General features: G+C 39.1%; 1 protein-coding gene across 4 annotated transcripts in view; it reads right to left on the reverse strand.

Moving 5' to 3' along the window:
* SLC13A1 (solute carrier family 13 member 1) overlaps positions 1–22,011 on the reverse strand; it is a 105,589-nt gene that overhangs the window by 58,725 nt on the left and 24,853 nt on the right. For all 4 annotated transcript variants that reach the window (XR_005983623.1, XM_041728254.1, XM_041728253.1 and 1 more), the window contains exons 3-6: positions 19,322–19,458; positions 17,056–17,243; positions 16,457–16,514; positions 16,328–16,376 (exon numbers count right to left, since the gene is read on the reverse strand). Coding sequence is in view for 3 of the 4 variants with exons in the window: in XM_041728254.1 (XP_041584188.1) it covers positions 16,328–16,376; positions 16,457–16,514; positions 17,056–17,243; positions 19,322–19,458 (432 nt within the window). In the remaining variant the exon portion in view is untranslated. The remainder of the gene's footprint in view (positions 1–16,327; positions 16,377–16,456; positions 16,515–17,055; positions 17,244–19,321; positions 19,459–22,011) is intronic.

Genomic DNA, 22,011 nt, shown 5'->3' on the forward strand with positions numbered 1-22,011 from the left:
TTAAAAGTTAGCTCCCTGGGGTGTCTACTCTTCACCCCAAACAAATTAATTTATAAATATCTTGTTTGTCTTATATTTCATACATGGGAATGTTTTATATTTTCCATGGTAACAGTTTCCATTGAAAACTTGAAAAACAAATGGTATGTAAATAAAATAGCAAAATAAGTTTAAAAATTCTTATAGTGTAGTACTAAGTGGCAACTGAAATTTGGGGCTTAAATATTAACTATTTTACTGTAGAAAAAAGCAACAGAAACCAGGAAGTGATATATAATTTGGATATTATTAAACTGAACATAAGAATGGGAACTTAAAGATGTAATGTACATTCTCACCACACTTAAACTTTCTTAATTGCAAATATATGCATATGCATATATATGTGTATATAAAACATAATGATTAAAAGGTATGGGTAGATACAAAATTAAAGAATCAAAATAAGAAAATACTAATATATTTGCCATGCTTTATCCTTTGTGGATTTCTCATACTTTTTCCTATGTATAGACCTTTAAGACATATATTAGGTGATATTTATGCAAATATTACAATTTAGAAACACATTAAAAGTTCAGGGTGAATTTAAATTCTGCAGTAAATTGTAATGCTAATATACCATAATACATGTTGAGGAGTAAGTGCAGGCGTTGGGAGGTGGGATCGAGGGCAATGTCTGTATTATCTTGCCAGTAAACATGAACGCCTTCTGGTCAGCTCTATTACGGTTTTTCGCTTAGGGCATGTGATTGCTGGGCTGGTTGAAGAGATGATGCTGTAGTAAGGGGTAAAGACTGAGGACCAGAGAGACAGTTGGGAAGGTCAATGGCAGAATAATAGAGCTCTTAGGAAAGCCTGAGATGAGCCGTTAATTGAGCCAACTATTAGTACAGAAACTACAAAAACAAAGGAAGGGTGGATCATCAACAGATTAGTCTTTTGCCTAAGACACTAGTTTCAACCTGAGACCAAGAGTTTGACCTAGGCCCAAAGGGATCTGGAATAAATCATTTGGAAAGTTAAGAGCATGTGTTTGCAGATATCAGGACAACAGAATAAACACGACATTTTTCCATAAGTGGAGGAGGAATTTGGTGTTTGTGTGTGTGTGTGTCTGTGTGTGCATGTGTGTGGTATATCTTTTCCCAAGAGTTTTGGAGAGAAAAAAAGATTCCTACCCAAGAAGGGAGGAGAAGCAAAACATCTAGAGGAATGAAGCTGTAGGGGATGAGGCAGTCGGGGATGGCATGGCTAGAGGGAACCTCCTGTGCTAAGGTGACCGAAGGGCATTGCCATGGACATACTGTGAATGGGAAAATGCTTGTTTTATACTGTTTCACAACAGAGGACTTATGTGAAATTAAATATACAGAAGGATGTAGTTTTTATGATAAAAATATGTCCACACACATAAAATGCCCAGGAATAGACTAAACTGAAATATGTCAAAATATTAACAATGGGATTGGGGATATCTTCTGCCTTCTTGATACTTTTTGTATCTTCTACAACCATAAAAAGTCTTTCCAATATATGAAAGAATTGTAGACCCCTTAGTGCAGAAAGTATTCAGAAATTAATGTGGTACGAAGAACAGGGATGCCTCACTATTGCTACCTGGTGGTTAGGGGTGCAGACCCAGGGGCTTACTCAACACTCCATCCGTGAACCACGGGGGCTAAGCCCGGGGTCTCCAACGCTGTACAAGACAACTCACTGGGGGGACAGTGGCATGAAACCGTTAGGGTTTCTATTTATGGTTGAATAATAATGTGAGACAACTTGTAAGAAATATCACTAATCATTTTCTGCTTGCCAAAAAGCCAGGTTAAAATCTAGCTCTTTTTGGATATTTACTTGCATTAGATCCATCTGGTATCACATATTGATTTCTCAGTTGTAGGCATTATGGTTAGATTTCCACTGTTAGATGATGAGGATTTAGCTTTCGTTGATACACTCGACCACCCAACACACTTAAACTTCATGTCCCCATCCTCCTCCTATTACAGCTACGTGATAATCCTACTTAGAGCGGAGTTCAACATTTAGAATGTTGTCGAGTAGAAATCCATGAACTTCTGAGAAATATGACCTATATTATTTTTCCTGTTCCGTACTCCTGCTCTACCCCTCCTGGCTTGCTTGGTAAGTTTCGCTTGGTTTTCTGAATAACCACTAAATGACTCCAAACATTCCATGGTTGTTTAAATCTTCTCTCAGAACAATCAAGTAAGATACTTAATCTACATCAAATATTCTACCCATTTCATTGTCTTAGAGCATGTCTTCCAGGACGTTCCTAACCTGTCCTAACTCCGAGCATTTTTCTCTCTGGATCTGCAAAGATTTATCTCAACTTCAGTCAGTCTTCCTACTTCATTGATAGCTTGGTTGGATATTGATTTCAAGTTTGAAAATAAACATCATGCCAAATGTTGAAGGCATCCTTTTCCGATTGTTTGAGTTTCCTGTGTTGCTATAGAGAAGTCTTTAAGCATTCATATTTTTTATCTTTTTTAATGAATCAGTGTTGTCATTTTTCTGAAAATTTTTAGGATTTTCTCTTTTCTCATAATATTCTGAACTATCAATAACCTTCTCAATGTGTGTTTCAACTCTTGGCTGGCACCCAGTGGGATTACATTCTTACACTATGGAAATTTCCTTCAATTTTTGATGTAGTCTCCTCAGTTTCCTCTATTCTTTTTCTGAAATTTCCTATGGTTCTCTTACTTTGTTTCTTGCCATTTTTCTACTAGATTTTCCATTTACGATATATTTTTATATCTTTTTAACTACATTTTATATATTTATTTTATTTATATTCATATTTTATTTTTTGTCTTCTTGGTCCTCTTTTAAAGAATGCCACTCATGGATAAATTCCTAGAGTCACACATTGTACCAACACTGAATCATGATGAAATAGAAAATGTGAACAGACAGATTACTAGTAAGGAGATTGAGTCAGTAATCCAAAGTCTCTCAACCAAAAAAGTCCAGGACTAAATGGCTTCATTGATAAATTCTACCAAACATTAAAAGAATAATCAATGCCAATCTTTCTCAAATTTCCAAAAAATAGAAGAGGAGAGAATCTTCCAAACTCATTTTACTAGGCCAGCATTACCCTAATACCAAGACCATTCAAGGACACTACAAAAAAAAAAAAAGATAATTACACATCACTATCCAAGATGAACATAGAGGCAAAAATCCTCAACAAAATTGTAGCAAGCCAAATTAAAGAATACGTTAAAAAAATCATATACCATTATTAGGTAAAATTTATAAAAATAATATGATCATATCAATAAATGTAGAAAACATGTTTAACAAAATTCAACATCAATTTATGATAAAGTGGGTACAGAGGAAATATATCTCAACATCAAAAAGACCATATATGACAAGCCCACGGTTAACATCATACTCAAAGATAAAAAGCTTAAAGTCTTTCTCCTAAGATCAGGAACAAACAAGGTTGCCTGCTCTCACCATTTCTATTCAATATAGTATTGGAAATCCCAGCCAGAACAATTAAGTAAGGGAGAAAAAGCCATCCAAAATCAAAAAGAAGTAAAACTGTCACCATTTGTAGATGAAATGTTATTATATATAGAAAACCTTAAAGACTTCATCAAAACACTGTTAGAACTAATAAAAAAATTCAGCAACACTGCAGGATACAAAATCCATGTGCAAAAATCTGTTGCATTTCTATACACTAAAATGAAATGTCAGAAAGAGAAACAAAGAAAACTACATCATTTATAATTGCCCCCCAAAATAAAATATCTAGAAATAAATTAAACCAAGGATGGGAAATATCTGTATATTGAAGACTATATATTGTTAAAATTGATACTACTCAAAACTATCTTTAGGACCCAAACTACCCAAAACAATCTACAGTTTTGATGAAAATTTGATATCAAAATTCCAATGACATTTTTCAAAAACAAGAGCAAACAATCCTAAAATTGTATGGAACCACAAAAAAAAAAAAACAAACCTGAATAGTCACAGTAATCTTGAGAAAGAACAAAACTAGAGGCATCATGCTGCCTGATTTCAAACTATATTAAAAATCTACAGCAATTAAAATAGTATGCTATTTGCATACAAATAGACACAGATCAGTGTAACAGAATAGAGAGCCCCAAAATAAACCCACATAGATATAGCCAATTAATTTATGACAAAGGAGCCAAGAATATATAATGTGGAAAGGACAGACTCTCCAATAAATGGTGTTGGAAAAACTGGACAGTCACATGCAAAACAATAAAATTTTACCACAATCTTACAGCATACACAAAAATTAATTCCAAATAGATTAAAAACTTGAACATAAGACCTGAAACCATAAAACTCCTAGAAGAAAACATAGATGGTTAGTTATTTGACATAGGGCTTAGTGATAATTTCTTCAATCTGACACCAAAAGCAAAAACAACAAAAGCAAAAATAAATAAGTAGGACTACATCATACTAAAAAGTTTCTGCACAGCAAAGGAAACCATAAAAAAAATGAAGACAACCTACTAAACGAGATAAAATATTTTCAAATTGTATTTCTGATAAAAGGCTATTTACCGAAACATATAAAGATTTCATACAGCTCAATAGCAAAAAACACCAATTTTATTTTTAAAATCAACAATTTGATTTTAAACTGGGCAGAAGGGGGCACCTGGGTGGCCCAGCGGTTGAGCATCTGCCTTTGGCTCAAGGCATGATCCTGGGGTCCTGGGATCGAGTCCTGCATCAGGCTCCCCTCCTGTTTTTCCCTCTTCCTATGTCTCTTCCTCTCTCTCTCTCTCTCTCTCTCTCTCTCTCTCTGTGTGTGTCTCATGAATAAATAAATAAATTCTAAAAAAAAAAAAGGGCAGGTCTGAACAGACATTTTCCCAAAGAAAACTTACAAATGGCCAATAGGCACATGAAAAGATGCTCCATATCATTAATTATCAGGGAGATACAAATCAAAACCACAATGAGCTATCACCTCATACCTTTTAGTATAACTATTATCAAAAAGACAAGAAATAATAAGTGTTGGTGAGGATGTGGAGAAGAAGGAACCCTTGTGCACTGACAGTGGGAACGTAAATTGGTGCAGCCACTATGGAAACCAGTATTCAAGATCCTCAAAAACTTAAAATAGAACTACAACATGACATAGCAATTCTACTTTGGGGTATTTATCAAAAGAAAATGAAAACACTAACTCAAAAAGAAATATTATGCTTGTGTTCATTGCAACATTATTTGCCACAGCAATGATATGGGAACAACCTAAGTGTCTATTGGTGGGTAAATGGATAAAGAAATTGTGGTAAATGTACACAGTGGACTATTACTCAGCCACAAAAAAATGAACAAAATCTTGCCATTTGTGACAACACAGATGGAGATCAAGGGCATTGTGCTAACTGAAATAGGTCAGAGAAAGACAAATACATGATCTCTCTCACAAGTAGAATCTTTAAAAAAAAAAATACCCACAAATACAAAAACACACAAAAGAACAAGCTCATAGATGCAGAGAACAGATTAGTAGTTGCTGGAGGCAGCGGGTCAGATAAATACGTGAAGAGGGTGTAAATTTATTAAAAAATTAAAATTAAAAAAATTAAAATTAAAAAAGGAGTGTACAAGACAGCATATCGTATGCTACATTTGTTTGTAAAAAAAAAGCAAAAATAAAACAACATATCTATGTTATGAAAAATAAAAGGATATTCATATTCCATGAATGCAATTCCTTTGTTTTCCTCTGAATATATTAATGATAGTTTCCTTTCCTGTGTTTTCCTTCTTCTTGCATAGTCCCTGTTTCCTGCAGCTTTCTGCTTTCTTTTTGCTTCTTTGGAACTTTCATGCCCGAGGTTTTCTTCAGCTATCCAGGACCTTCTCACTGTTTGCTTATATTTGAGACCCTGAAAAGCTGTCTGGAAGCTCTGTACCCCTGCTTTGGGAGTTGTTGACTGTGGGCTTCGCTGCAGTACCTCTGACTGGGCCTCTTCTTTCTCTGAGAAAATCCAATTGTATATATTTTCACCTTTTCTTTTCTTTTTTTTATTTTCACCTTTCCTTTATGCTGATTATATTCACCAGGAGAGGATCTCCTGACGTCCTGCCTGCTGACGCCTGGAAGGGACAGGCCTGGATCCTGGAACTAGTGGAGTAGAAGCAAGGTTTCCCCCATTCTGCAGGTAAACTGCCTCTCAACGCCCCCCCCTTCATCGTGAAACCCTCTGTGACCTGAACTGTGCCTGATTCTCCTTACTCTCTGCTTTACTGGTCTGAAGAGGACACTGGTGTTTGGTGGAAGAGAAGCAGTTGCATCTGTGTGGAGTTGAGGAAAAATCTGGGCATTCATCTGTTTTCATAAGCAGTTTTTTACCCCTGATTTTCAACATTTTAAAAACTTTGAAGGCTGCTGCTATGTAACCTGGATTGTTCATTGCCTCTCCTCACTGTTGATTTAGGATTCCACTTTTATGAGATAACTGAGTCATTTCATATCTATCCTTTTACTTTCCAGCTTCCAAAATGATTTTGCTGTCATCTCTTCTCTTGACATTTACATAATCGTGACTTATGACTTAAAAGGTCTATTTGTTCCTGTTTTAATGGAGATTTAGGAGATACTGAAGGTAAATGGGTGTATTCAATCTAGCATCTTACTGGAAGATGCAACCTTTCTCTTACATTAAAAAATAGATTAATCTTAACTAATAATCATTGCACGGACTGACCTCCGTTCATGGTCTATATGTCAGCGGGTGATATAGGGAAAGATGGGGGGAGGAAAAGCTCAATAGTGTGAGGAGCGATTGACAGCGGGGCCCTATCTCCCTCTTTGCTCTCAGCATATTGAGTTTACATGTGCTTGGTTAAGTGAATAACAGTTACACTTTCTAGTTTTAATTAAAACAGCCCTCTCATAACGTGCATGTGGCTTTAAATGATTTCTATAGGAAATTATTCATGTAAAGAAAGCCCAGAATAAAGATAATACATAAGTGAACGGCAAGAAAATAGGAGGAGAGACCCTTCTCCTACTGTTGATATGAACTCATCATGAAGCTCTGGTAAGAATCTAGTCTGTAATAACCTGAAAAACTCAGAGCAGTTGGTAACAAAACTGAAGTTATCAATAAGACTCCTGGAAATATGATTAATATACACTGTAGTTAATAACGAATTATGCTGCATATTGTGAATTGGAATATTAGTTTACATAGTAATAGTATGATGAATAGAAAGGTCTTTAAAATTAAACACTAAGACCTGAGGACTCTTTATAAAAATTCTATTTTTTCAGCAATATCAAAAATCATAATTAAATCAAAGATTTATTTTATAAAATGCTATTATCCTATATGTTAAATATTTAGAAGCTTCCTTTGTAATTTATTTGTGAATATCCAAAAATAAATATGTATTAGAAAAAAATCTTTTTCTTTCTATAGCAGTAAAAATGACTGACATAATATATAATAAATAATATAGTATTTTTCTTTTCCACAGCATGACAAATCAGATTTCCTGTTAAATAAAATGTTTAAAAAGCACGTTAAAAATGTATCTCAAAACTATGCAAAAATAGGGAATTTGCCTTGACCCTAAATCAAGTGAAAGTGGGAATCTTAAGTGAGTAACTAGGCAGCTTTTTGATCTGAGAATCTCAATCTTTTTTTTCCAGAAAGAGCTGGATATGGCAGATAATGCCTAAGGCCCATCATCTATGAGGAACCCTACAGGAAAATACGCATAAAGCTGGTGTCCTCTGCAAAAGTTGACAATAAGGAAATCTCATGCTGACTTACAGGAAAACAAAATGTAGCCTAAAAACTCCTAATCATGAGCATTTTTAGCCTAAATTAGTGTTACCTGTCTGTTAAAATAAAAACAATAATATAAAAGCTCTTCTAGGAAGCTGCAACTCAAGACTTAAGGAATTTCCAGAGAAGTCTCAAGGAAACCTACTATTTCAATACTTACATAGCTCAATATCTCAAAAGCAAACAATCCAGTTAAAAAAAAAGGGCAGAACACATGAATAGATATTTTTCCAAAGAAGACATCCAGATGGCCAACAGACACATGGAAAGGTGCTCCACATCCCTCATCATCAGGGAAATGCAAATCAATACCACAAGGAGACACCACCTCACAGCCCTCAGAAGGGCTAAAATTAACACAGGAAACAATAGATGTCAGTGAAGATGTGGAGAAAGGGAAACCCTGTCGCACTGTGGGTGGGGATGAAAACTGGTATAGCCACTGTGGAGAGCAGTGGCGGGGGCGGGGGGGCTCAAAGAGTTAGAAATAGAGCTACCCTGTGATTCAGCAATTGTACTACTGGGTATTTACCTAAAGGATACAAACATACTGATTCAAAGGCACACCTGCACCCCGATGTTTACAGCAGCATTATCAGCAAGAGCCAAACTACACAAAGAGCCCAATGTCCATCAACTGATGAATGGATAAAGAAGATATGACATACGTATATGTGTGTGTGTGTGTGTGTGTGAATATTAGCAAAAAAAATGATATCTTGTCATTTGCAACAACATAGATAGATCTAAAGGGTATAATGCTAAGTGAAATAAGTCAGAGAAAGACAAATATTATACAATTTTACTCATACAGGGAACTTAAGAAACAAGACAAATGAACAAAGAAAAAAAAAAGACAAACCAAAAAATAATCTTAACCATAGAGAACAAGTTAGTTGTTACCATAGGGGAGGTGGGCAGAGGGATGGGCGAAATAGGTAAAATAGGTGACGGGAGCTAAGAATACACTGGTCATGATGAGCACTGACTAATATAGAGAACTGTTGAATCACTGTGTGGTACACCTGAGACTAATATAACACTGTATGTTAACTATATTGGAATGAAAATAAGTACCAAAAAAAAAAAAGAAAAAGAAAAAGAAAGAAAGAAAGAAAGAAAGAAAGAAAGAAGAAAGCAAGCAAGCTGGCATTGCTTCATTAGCATCAGACAAATAAACTCTAAGACCCCAAAACATCGGGGCACTGAAAAATGGTAAAAGCATTAATTAACCAGGAATATATAAACATTCTAAACTGGTAGGGACACAATAACATAATCTAAATAAGTCCAAAGTATATAGAAACCAAAATTGACAGAACTAGCAGGAGAAATAGTCATATCCATAACCTAGAGGGAGATTTTTAACAAAACAGTTTCATTAACTGCTGGGTTAAGTAGACAAAAAATCAGGTCACAGACAATTTGAAAAACAACCAGCAAACTTGATTTAACAGACTTTTGGAAAATATTGCTCCCAGTAAGTTGAGAGTATACAATTCTTTTTAAGCACGACGAGACATTTATCACAATTGACCATGTGCTAGCCCATAAATCTGCCTCAACAAGAACTGATGTCATATAAACAATTTCTGAGCACAGTAAAATGAAGTCAGAAATAAAAACAGAAGAACAAAAAGTATCACAAAAGTCTCATTTATTTCAGATTTTAAAATGCACTTCTAAGCAACTCATGAAGGGAAGAATCTAGTATAACAGAAATCCAGAAGATACAAAGAACTGAAAAATATGTGATGGAGCTAAGTTAATGGGAGAAAATTCATCTCCTTAAATCCTTACTTTGGAAGAGAAGAAAAGCTCACGTTTCATAATGTGAATGTCTAATTTAAAAAGTAAAAGAAAAAAAAATAATAAAAAAATAAAAACTAAAAGAGCAGCAGAATGAATGTAAAGATAAAGTAAAACAAAATAATAAAGAGAGGAAATGAATAAATTAGAATACTTATAAAATATGATCAAAGAGACAAAAGTCAGTTCTTTGACAAGACTCGTAAGACTAATAAAACTAATTTTTGAAAGACTATTGAAAAAAAAAGCTTAAAAGATTAAGTAGAAATATTAGCAATGACAAAATCTATAACTAAAAATACTTTAGAAATTAAATTGGTCTTGGTGATATTATAAACACCATATGCTATTAGCCGCAGGACGGAAGGCATACGGATCCTGGAAAAATACAACTCAAGAAGAAATGGAAAATGTAATTAATCCTAAAGCCAGGAAAGTGATAGAGTAACTCCTGGGAGCCTCTGCCTTCTGCGTTCTCCTCTTCCTGTGAGCTGGAGTAGAGGATGGGGAGGGCGAGGGGAGGCAGCGATCTTGCCCCGGGGGGTTGTTGGTGCTGAGGCCTCGGAGCTGGGAGGCAGAGTCGGGCCCGGTGATGTGGAGCCGCCCTGCCCGCTTACTTCTCTCTCGTTAAGACTCTTGCTATTTGGGGGCTCTGTGGTGATGAAGGGGTAACCAGGACGAGCAGAAACACCGAAAAGAGGACGAGAGAATGATTGACACGACCCTCCGGCCTGTGTGTCTGGGCGAGGGGACCGGCGAGTGACTGAGCAGAGGAGGCGGAACCAGACAAGGCCCCGAGACTTTTCGGAATTAGTTAAGCTGGGGTGTGAGGTACACCATTTCGTGCATTTTTATATCCTTTAAATTCTTTCTGTTGCGTTTAATAAATGTGTGTCTATTTCACATATTTCATGATCAAGTGCAAAAGCCATTTGGGGACAAAGCAAAATGAATGTTTTCCTGCTTTAGGGAATGCTCTTGGAGGACGCTCGGAAACACGCTGCTGAGGGTGGAGAAGACAAGGTCCCCCGGAGAGCAGACGCGGCCGTGGGAGGCTCCCCCCGGCCCCCCGGCCCACCCTTAGCTCCAGATGCCAGGACCCCCGTTTCGGGGACTCACAGATGGAAGACTCGTGGGACCAAAGCTCTTCTCAGCGGTCGTTTCAACAGCACAACGTTGTGTGGAAACACGCCTGAGCGCAGACACCGAAGGAGCCGGGCCTTTGACCTCGACGACAACCGGGACCACGGGGAGGTCGTGGGCCCGGGCTGCTGCCGGGTCCCCTCTCCTCGTTACAGCGAATGTCAAAAAAATTCTTCACTCAGGAGTGAATTCACCTCACCCGCTTCCGTCCTGAATCGGGAAGTCCTCGGGGTGTGATTCCAGGCGGACCGGGCCGGCTGCTGCCCCACGCGCTCTCCACCGTGGCCGGACGAGCCCAGGCTTCTGCTACACACTGGGGGTGACAGGCGCCCGGGTTCTGGACGGAAATGTGATCTCCCTGTTGGTCTAGGAAGTAAGGGGGCTACGGTTTCTTCTAGAAGCCCCACTTCTCCTCCCAGAGGCCGAGGACGCTGCCCCATCAGGAGAGGCCACAGGGCACACGGGTGCACACGGCCCGCCCTGAGATGACCCGGCTGGCATCCGAGGCCACGCTCGGCCACTGCAGGGGCCCGCGCTGCCTGCCCGGCCGGAGGTGCCCAGAGCGCAGGCCCCACACGTGCAAGAGCCAAACACAGGAAGTGGGTGAGCACCCAGGTGCTGCCGAAGGATAGGGGTGATCCTCTCACGGCCACACGGACACCCAGCCACCTGGCTGTGACCTGAGACATGTAGACATTACCCCAATCCAGCCAATCAGCACACCCTCCACGTCCCTCTCCTTCCTTCCTTCCTTCCTTCCTTCCTTCCTTCCTTCCTTCCTTCCTTCCTTCCTCCTCCTCCTCCTCCTTCTCCTTCTTCTCTTCTTTTCTCTTCTCTTCTTCTTCTTCTTTCTTTCTTTCTTTCTTTCTTTCTTTCTTTCTTTCTTTCTTTCTTTCGTCGGACATTCAAGCACCATCACCCCACCTAACCAACTTCCACCATACAACACTGCCAAGTATACTTTAACTTTATACGCTTGGAGCTTATCCGTCTTACAGCCACAAGTTTGCACCCCATCCCTCAACCCTTGACAACCACTTCTTTACTCTTTGTTTTTATGAGTTTGACTTTTTATTTTCTTTAGATTCCACATATAAATGCTACCGCACTATATTTGTACTTTGCTGCCTGTCTTCTTTCACTTAGTCGAATGTCCTCAAATTTCATGCATGTTCTTACAAATGGCAGGATTTCCTTCTGTTTCCTTCTGTTCCATAACATTCCACTGAATACGCATAACGCATGTATCCATCCATCCGTCGGTGGACACGTTCTCCGTATTGTAGCTAATGCGAATAATGCTGCAATGAACATACGCGCAGATATCTCTCTGGGATCTTGTTTTCATTTCCTTTGGATCTATACCCAGAAGTGGGATTATCTATTATCATATGGTAATACCATTTTTAATGTTTTAGTGAACCTCTGTACTGCCTTCTGTGGTGACTGCACCAGTTTACACCACCGAGAGTGCACAGGGCTCCCGTTTCTCCACATCCTTGCCAACACCTGTTATCTACTGTCACTTCGATGCTGCTCTTTCTCTGTCATCATCTCTCTATAAACTACAGGACTTGGCTGGATGAGTGAAAGAAGACACGTAGGTTGTGTCAGGTGAGGACTGACATTGACCTTGCCACCCAATTTCACCCAGCATTGAATTGAAGCATAATCAAGGAGGATAAACTCCTGTTTACATTTGATAGACACCAGAAATTCTAGATTTGATATCCCCTAACTTGGCAGAACCAATGACCCTAGCCCATGATATTATGAACCGTGCTTATTACCGTTAATACGGTTCTTTGAATTCTTGGAGAACATTAAACAGTGTTCTTTAACATAATTCGGTTTTCAAAAATAAGGAATTTCACCCCCAAACTAAACACTCAATTAAAAAGCAATATTTAATTTGTTCAAAGAAATTTTTCCTTTGAACTTTTCCCTTTAGAGAACTACAAATTATATAAGATGAATGGAAAACAATTATCTTAGACCTTTCATTAAAAGCGAACCGATTCTCCGATTCCTTTCATTTGAAGATGCCTGGAGTTTAGAAATGGAGCTAGTATAAAAATCTGGGATATCTCTTTGAATGATACTGGTGCTTGTGAGGAAGGGAAAAATCTAGCAATTTCATTCTTCTTTTGGTATGTAAAAAAATGGAAATAATATGAGTGATGATGACTGGTCTCTCAGTTTTCTCACTGGAACCTGACAAATATATTTCTCCATGTACTGCCAGTGTCCTTTTAGTGTATTCCATTCTTTTTGTCCCTTTTCTTCTCAAAAAAATATTTTAACTTCTTTTGGAGTCATGCAGGATTTACAGGCTAAGTATCTACCCACCACGTTTATTCTGGACACAAGTAGGAAGCTCTGCTAATCTTTGGGTCATGGCCTACGATAAGAACAGAACTTGGCGAGTCATGGAAAACATCTATTTTTAGATATGCAGCATTGGAAGATGACTATTCTTTAATCAGTTTCTGGAATCTAAGGGACTAGTGACTATCCACCATCTTTAAAACCAACATGTAATCATCACCATCAGCAGCCAAAGTAATGGCAAAAATATCATCATCATCATCATCATCATCATCATCATCATCATCATCCTCATCATCTACATCAGAAATTTGCAGTTTTATTAACAAGAATTTTAGGGCTGATAAATTTTAGTTCCCAACCCTTGCTTTCTTTCCACCAAAAACGAAACTGATCTCCATAAATAGCCAAGGCAATCCTGAGATAGAAGAACAAAGCTGAAGGTATCCCACTTCCTGGTTTCAAACTATATTACTAAGCTGTATAATCACAATAGTCTGGAATTGGCATAAAAACAGACACACAGACCAATGCAACAGGATTGAGAGCCCAGAAATAAATCCTCACGTATACAGTGAACCCACATGTGTCAAGGAGCCAAGATACCCAGTGAGGACATGTCTCTTCAATGAATGGTGTTGGGAAAATTCAATAACCACGTGCAGAAGAATAACATTGGATTCCTATCTTGTACTCCTCACAAAGATTAACTTAAAATGAATTAAGGACCCCAAACTGTAGAGCTCCTAGAAGAAACCATAGGCACATACTCCTTAACATTGGTCTTGGCAACACTTTTTTAATGTGACACCAAAAGCAGGTAATACTTTCACGTATCTCTAATAAAGAACACTTTTGTAAAGTAAAAAGTCATCCTTTAATTTTTCTTTTACACGAAACTGAATTTTTATACCTTGAGTTCTAGAAAGACCATAGAATCATTGTTTAAAGGCCTTCCTTGCTCTCTTCCCCCAAACTCAGAAGTCAATCCTTATTGCCTATGATGTACCCAAATTGCCTTACTTTTGCCCCCCTGGAGAGTTATTCCTCCTTCTGCGTTCCCCTTCTCAAGCAGTGGCGTCACAGCCTACCTTTACCAAGTTTATTCCAGCAAAGCGTCTTCTCTACGTTTCTCTCTCTTGTCTTCAAAGTCTGATTAATCAAAAAGTCCAGTTAGGTTCACACCCTCTGCCCTTCGAATTGTTGCCATAGTGAGTCTCTCAATGGCAGAACCTACCGTGCTGCTCTCCAGCTTCAGCGATTCCTAAGGTCTCTGAGACAAGCTCTGCGCTGTCGGCTGCCTTCACCAACCGTGTCTAACGCGGCCCGAGCTCTCCAGGCATCTCACTCACCATAACTCAGCCCTGGCACCTGCAGTACAGACGTTTCCTGAAGGAGCCCTGCTCTCTACATACTTGGGTCCTTGAATTCATTGTTTTTTCTAATTAGAATACCTCTTATCTTTCCACTCGTTAGTTAATTAACCAGGATAGGGATCTACTGAGCATCTACCCTGTGTTAGGGGATGAAGCGCGCCAGGGGATGAGGTGGTCAACGACGCAGACAAGGCGCCTGCATACACGGAGCCTGCACTCTGCTGCCGAAACGTGCTGTCTCCTCCTGGACTCACGTTCCTTTCACTCGCACCCCGTCCTGCGATACCCCGATTCAGTGAGTCCCTCCACCTTTGGAAGACTCAGCCGCTGTGCATGCCTTTGTCGTAGGATTTATTTATGTCACACATTTTTTTCTTTCTTTTTTTTTTTTAAGTCCATGTTCCCCACTAGACTCTGAGCTGCTTACAGTAAGGGCCAGGTCTTTTCACCAATGGACCCTCCTAAAAATGCCGAGGACAGTGTTAGATGTCAGGTTGATTTGAAGGGGCTTGACCCAAAATTTAGGCATCGTGCCAGAAAAGTGGGTTTCTAAAGTTAACCGTGAGAAAGTTACTGTGTGCAAGGATATTCTTTCTGTTTATGCTTGCCAATTTTCATGATATTTAAAGCTCATTTGTAATGTATTCTTCTGTAATATACCTCACGTACTATTGATTTTCTGTTTTAAAAGAATTATTTCTATTCCTAAAGATGATAATGTTCTCATAAATATATATTCAATACTCATCTTTAAAGCCCCTAACCCTTACACTGTAGCTAATGGCTTAAAACGTATCTTCGTTATTTGTATTCTGTTTACAAAGAAATCATTCTTTCCCTGAAGATTTCTGTAAATAGCAAGAAGGTTTTCTTTCTCCTAGTGAGTCGCAAGTAAATGCATTGTAGTCGAAGGAAGGACCATATGCCCCACTCCATTCCTAATGCCATGGTTACCAGAAAACCATTTCTATGCAGGATTATTTTTCAGTGGTCTCAAGATCTATTGCTCCCAATACAACTTAATATAAGATTTTTATATTGATTTATTGTGGGTGCAATGAATTCTATGCGATAGTTTACAAGAGTCTCCTTCCTTCCTTCAATAGCTAGAATGACTACGACTCCTTCATCTGTTTGACAAGAGCGATTCATAAATTCTGTACTGAATTTTTTACTGGGGACACTAAAGATAACTGGATTGTAATTAGGCAAATAAGAGTTGCTCTAAGTTTATGACCTGAAAGAAATAAGGATAGTTCTAGTGAAAATCAGGCTTTCGGGCTGATAAGATTTTTTTTTTTTTTTCGGGCTGATAAGATTTTACTAAGAAAATGAGACATTCTGAGACTGGAATTATATTTCTTTAAACTGCATATGCTAACTCCCATCACCATGAACTCAGTGGAAGGAGAAACTAATGATGCTAATCCTCAAACCCAAACATGTTTTCTACCAGAGTGTTGATTTTAGTCTATGTCTGCGAGGACTCATCAAACCATTACACCCGCTTTGACTTAGGCAAGGAAGGAAGTAACAGGTTTTAATGTGCATACATCTCAGGGCGCCCGGGGGGCTCGGCTGGTTGAGCATCTCGCTCTTGATTTCAACCCAGTCATGATTTCAGGGTCATGAGATCGAGCCCCGGGGATGGACTCCACACTGAGCTTGGATCCTGCTTAGGATTCTCTCTCTTTCTCTCCCCTTCCCTCCTCCCTTTCTAAAAATAAAAGAAAAAATGCATGCACCTCTAATGGCAGGTCTAAGATAATTTCACATATAATTATTTAGAAAGAATCACATTTAAGGTACCTTTTCTGGCTCCGTCTTGCTCGAAACTTTTCCTGCATCATTACCGTATCTGAAAAATAAATTGACCCAGTTTATAATTTTATTAAAATGTAATTTAGAAAATCCTGATCAAAATGTCAAATTCCTTACCCTGGAGCTGGTATTGTCTTCTCATTCCTCTCATTTGTTTCTTGTCCATTAACACTTTCTGCAAAGTAGTAAAGAAAAACAATTTAAAGGGTTATCAGCATGTGCCTGTGTGGGTGTGTAAAGATGCAGGCATTACTAGAAACTGAAAATAAATTCACCTGTACTGACATAACATTCATTTTAATAAAGCATTTTATAAATATAGATATCACCCCACCATTTTTCACTCCACCAGGGCAATTTATCAGAGCCAGAAATAACCACGGCCAAATGTAATAATACTCTTTCCAAATGGAATGTCGGAAGTAACGATTCCCACCATTATGCAGGAAGGTCGATTCTGTCTGAGAATCGGGGCCCATGAGAGGCGGGAGGGAGAGAGCTCCCTCAGGGGCTGGAGGCTCCGACGGGGATTCTCTCTCTATTTCCAGAGCATGTGGATTCAACCATTAGAGGAAGGTAAAATATGCGGCAATGCCGCTCCCTTGCATTAATACTGGGAACTACAGAAAGGAGAGAGTTAAATGCACGTCCTGCTGGTGTGGCCGGTGGAACCCACGCCAGGCCTCTTGAGCTTCTGCTGGGGCGCCATGTGATACCGTCGATCTCCAGTCCATGGTTGGTGGATCCACCGAGAGAGGTCATCTGAGTGGCCTCCACCTCCGCCTGGGCGCTGATGATCTGCTGGGCCACGGCCTCCACGATGGGCATCACCATGGCAGCGGTTGACGTGTTGCTGAGCCACATGGACAGGAAGGCGGTGCTGCTCATGAGCCCCAGCGTCAGCCTGGAACAAGAGGGCTTTTAGGGGGAAGGGCTCTCCAGCGTCCCCGCTCTGTGACTCTACTGGAAGGGACGCTGCTGCTGGGCTGGGGACAGTTTCAAGACACACGTCGGTTCAGGCTCCTCTCAGATGAGGAACCCGAGGACGGTGGAGCCAGGAGGGGACGGAAGCGGCATTTGGAAGAGGGATGTTCTTATGGGACGAGACTCTCTCACCCCAGGAGAGGGGTCAGTTATGACCAACTGCAAGTCAAACTGAGTGTATGACCGCTTACATGTCACGCCAATATCTGAAGGCCCTTGATGAGTGACACTTACCTTGAAATACTACTTAGATGAAATCAAATCAGTCTTTCAATTTAGGGTCCCTTACTCTTTCTTTGATCTTTTGGTCACATCTCTGTATTAGTATGTGTGCCAAGGAGGCACAAGGACAAGCAGAGAAATTAATATTTGTAAATCTACTTTTTACCTTTGCCTGCCCTGGTTCGATATACGGTAGGTGGAGGAGAATGGTTAAAATTGCCAGCTGAAACACAGTGTCAGAATTTCCTGTAGATTCTATTATTTGTGCTTTCCCGAATTCGACACTCCTGCCTGTGGTCAAGAACTGGATGTGTGACATTGTCTTCTCTTATAAATAGAGTAGTTCTTCTCCCTTAAAAATAGCACCCCTCAGATTGTAGGGTTTTAAATCATATTTTTAAGCTTTCAAAATCACACTTGGGGAAAAAATATCCTCTCTTTTGAGTTGGAAATCCCAGAAAATCATTCAGAGGCAGATCTTTCCATATAGAGCCACTTATGAGATTCTGTGACTCCCTTTGTAGGTAGATCTACAAGACAAAGTCTGCACTCCAGGTTTCAACTTCAGATCAAGTGAATGATTTCTACATATGAAACTTTTTAGATATCTGTTTATACAAGAAATGGTTCTCGATAAAAACTAAACTAGAAATACTTTTAATTTAAGACATTGGCAAGACGTGAAATCTTCCTGTAAAAAAAGATAGCGCGCAGATAAGCCTGCGTGGGGAGAATGCCTTCAAAGCCACGTAGTGGCACAACGGGGAGGACTCTGCTCCGCTGTGCAGCTCACTACCCCGTCCCTTGGGGTCACTGAACAGGTGGTCAAGGAAAAGATACACATGTCTATGGCACCCCAAGGGGCAGGAAACACCATTTCATCTCAAGAATGAAATTCTATTAATACATATATGTCATAAAAATTAAAGTAACGAATATTTTTTTAAAAAATTGGCTCATCTAAGTTATTTTTTGTATTTAACAAAACTGTTTGATTCATAAATGATAAATACAGATGAGGATATATTCTAGGAGGAATTATGCAACATGAATCAATACAATTTTCTTGTTTTCCAAGAAAAATGAGAAGGGAAGAACCACCTAAGGCTTTAGAGCTTAACGCTATGATGCAAGTGTTTATGACACTGGAAAATATTTTTTTTTTAGCTCACATCCATGTTCTTAACAAGAGCTAGAATTAAAACTAAAATAGACAATGTAAAGGAAAAAAAAGTATTTCAGCAGGGAAAATCAGTCAACTGAGCGATTTCACACTCTGTAGATGAAATTTCTTAAGTTGGTTGTTTGGTTTCGCAGCGGTTCACTTAAAAAGAAGAATGTTCACCCTGGAATTTTCCTGCACACATCTGCATTTTGTCAGTCACGTCTTTGTCTTTGGTTCTGAACGTCCTCCCTGTGATCAGGGATGCTCTTGAACAAGCCTTGCATGTGAAATCGGCCAAATAAACGAGGTAGGCCTGAAATCTACTCTGAAGTCTCTCCGTCCCGTCTGTTGGGGTTCAAGGCTGCTCACTGCGTGTGGAAGGCGCAGGGGTCCTGTGCACTTAGCCCAGCCTCCGTGTAATTAGACCTGGAAGCTCTTGCTGCTATTGTTTCCTCCTACAACACCAGGGCACTTTACATCCCTCTCATATTTGCAGAGGAAAAAAGGCATGAATTACACGGAGATATGAATGACTGCCTGGATGTGCATTACCTATTTAGCTATTTGCTCTGTTTGGAAAGCACACCTGGAACAGTACGGGGAGTACTTACCATGCTGGGTTCACACCCACTGTCATCACCATTCTCAGAGCAATCCTCTTGTGCAAGTTCCATTTTTCTATTGATGTTGCTAGACAGATGACTCCAATTAGCAGTAGGTGAAAGTCTTTGAAATAAGCAGATGCCACCTGAAATTATAAACCCATGATTATTTATTTATTTATTTATTTATTTATTTATTATTTTTTAATAAATTTATTTTTTATTGGTGTTCAATTTGTCAACATACAGAATAACACCCAGTGCTCATTCCGTCAAGTGCCCCCCTCAGTGCCCACCACCCAGTCACCCCCACTCCCGCCCACCTCCCCTTCCACCACCCCTAGTTCGTTTCCCAGAGTCAGGAGTCTTTCATGTTCTGTCTCCCTTTCTGATATTTATTTATTTATATCGGTAGGAAAATAGTATTGCACAAGAAAGCATTGTCCACTTTGCTCTATTCAAACGTTACTGCCTTGATGGAGCTCCTTCCTGCTTCTCGCACGGTTACTATTGGATCTGTGTCTTCCTATTCTGCCCCTTACCATTGTCACAGCTAGTTTTCTGAAGTGTAAATCTAATCACATCATTGTGCTCCTTGTACGCCTTCACTGGACTCCACGTCTTTTAAGACTTTATCCAAATTTCCCACCCAACATGTCTTCTTCTTCTTTTTTTTTTTTTTAAGATTTTATTTATTTATTCATGAGAGACACACAGAGAGAGGCAGAGACCCAGGCAGAGGGAGAAGCAGGCTCCATGCAGGGAGCCCAACGTCAGACTTGATCCCAGGTCTCCAGGATCACGCCCTGGGCTGAAGGTGGCGCTAAACCGCTGAGCCACCCGGGCTGCCCCCCAACATGTCTCCTAAGATTCTTCATCACCTAGTCCTATCTCACTTTTCCAGCTTAGTCTGTTAGTGCTCGGCCAACTTTTCCTACGTGTGACATTCTCTGGTCACAGAGATGCTCTAACACTTGCCTGTCATTTAACCTGGAATGACTCTCTTCTCTTTGGTGATCCAACATCTTCCTTCACGGATGAACTCAAGCGTCAGTTCTAAGATTCCTTCCCTGACTGTCCTCAACTTGGTTGGATGCTACTTCCTTTTGCCAGAGCACATCTTAATCTATACAGTGATCATTTATTTACTTAGTTATCCCCTTTATTAGACTAGACATATTTTAAAGGCAGAGATGTATCTTCCTAATCATTGAATTTGTGGACTTGGCCCATGCCCGACACATACTGGCACCCAGGAGAGATTGAATTACTAAGTCCCTAGACTCAAGCTTAGAGGTTATTAGGCGATAAAAACAAGTTAACAGACTGCAGTAAGGCATCATAGGTGGATGGGACATGTTTCTTCAAGGTAGAGTTGAGGCTCAAAGAGTAAGCGACCACCTTTTTCTAGGGGAATTGGCAAAGTCTTCTTAGAGGACCCGATACTCAAGTTGACTCTTAAAAGATGAATAGACATTTGAATTTTTCTCTTCTCATCTCTTTTACAGTTTTGCTCATGAAAATAAGACCCACTCACCCTATTATCACAGTCTGAGAATTCAATGAAAAAAATAAATGCAGAATGACTTCAAAAACACAAAGGAGCAGCAAGCCATTATTAGTAAGTACTTAAACACAGAAGGAAGGCCAGGACCATGAGACATTCTTATTGTGATCTCTTTAGATTATGCTAACAGTTGGCTGACTTGGTCTGTAAAAGGTCAGATAATAAATGTTTTAGACTTTGTGAGCCTTATTGTTTCTATTGCAACTACTCAACTTGTCTTTGTAGCAAAAAAAGCAGCCAAAGAAAATATGTAAATGGATGGCCATGGCTTTGTGTGTTTCCAATAAAATTTTATTTTAAAAGTTGGGTAGCGGGCTGGATTTGGCCCTCAGATTCATAGTGTGCCAATCTCTTAATAGACTATGTAAACAAAAAATGGCCTCTAGCCCAATTGTCTAAATGAAATCAATTGCAGTTTAAGGAGGAATTTTCACATTCTTTGCTTTTCATTGTATTACCCATTCTTTGGGTTTCATCAGGTTAGTGTATTTGTAGCACATTAGTCACAAGCATATGTGTTTCTTTATAGCCTACAGACATAGGAGGTAATAAGAGAAAATGCTACTGGTTTGAAAAGGCCACTGATATTTTTGAGGCAAAGTAGGCATGTCAAATAAAATTCCTAATGAAATTTGAAATCTATTTTTAAGATCAAGATAGTCCTATTTCTGTCTCAAAATGGGATTTCATAAAAAAAAAATGCAGTTTTGCAATCACAGCACCTGGGTTCTCTCTTGGCTATAAAATGTACCAGTTCACAAGCTTTCTACAAGTCAATATGCTTGCCCATAAAAGTTTAATAATACTGCACATCAAGTTTGTGAATTAAATGAGATTTTTTAGAAAAGCTCTTAGTAATAATGCATATGATTAGAAATAATTCTATTATATCGTATATATTTTGCTGTTTTAAAAAATATTTATGCTTTGTTACTAATTCCAATGGTCAAGTCCCAGTTTTCACATTAATTAACCTATTAGCAGATTTGAAACATTTGATCATTGCCTCGTCCTTAAAACATTTCTTCACTTGGATTCCAGGATTCCACACTCTCCTGGCCTTCCTCCTACCTCAATAACCTATCTTTCTCATTCTTCTTTGCTAGTACTTCTCTTCTCATCAATCTCTTAA

This window comes from Vulpes lagopus, chromosome 13, assembly GCF_018345385.1.
Source record: "Vulpes lagopus strain Blue_001 chromosome 13, ASM1834538v1, whole genome shotgun sequence".
Classification (NCBI taxonomy): domain Eukaryota; kingdom Metazoa; phylum Chordata; class Mammalia; order Carnivora; family Canidae; genus Vulpes; species Vulpes lagopus.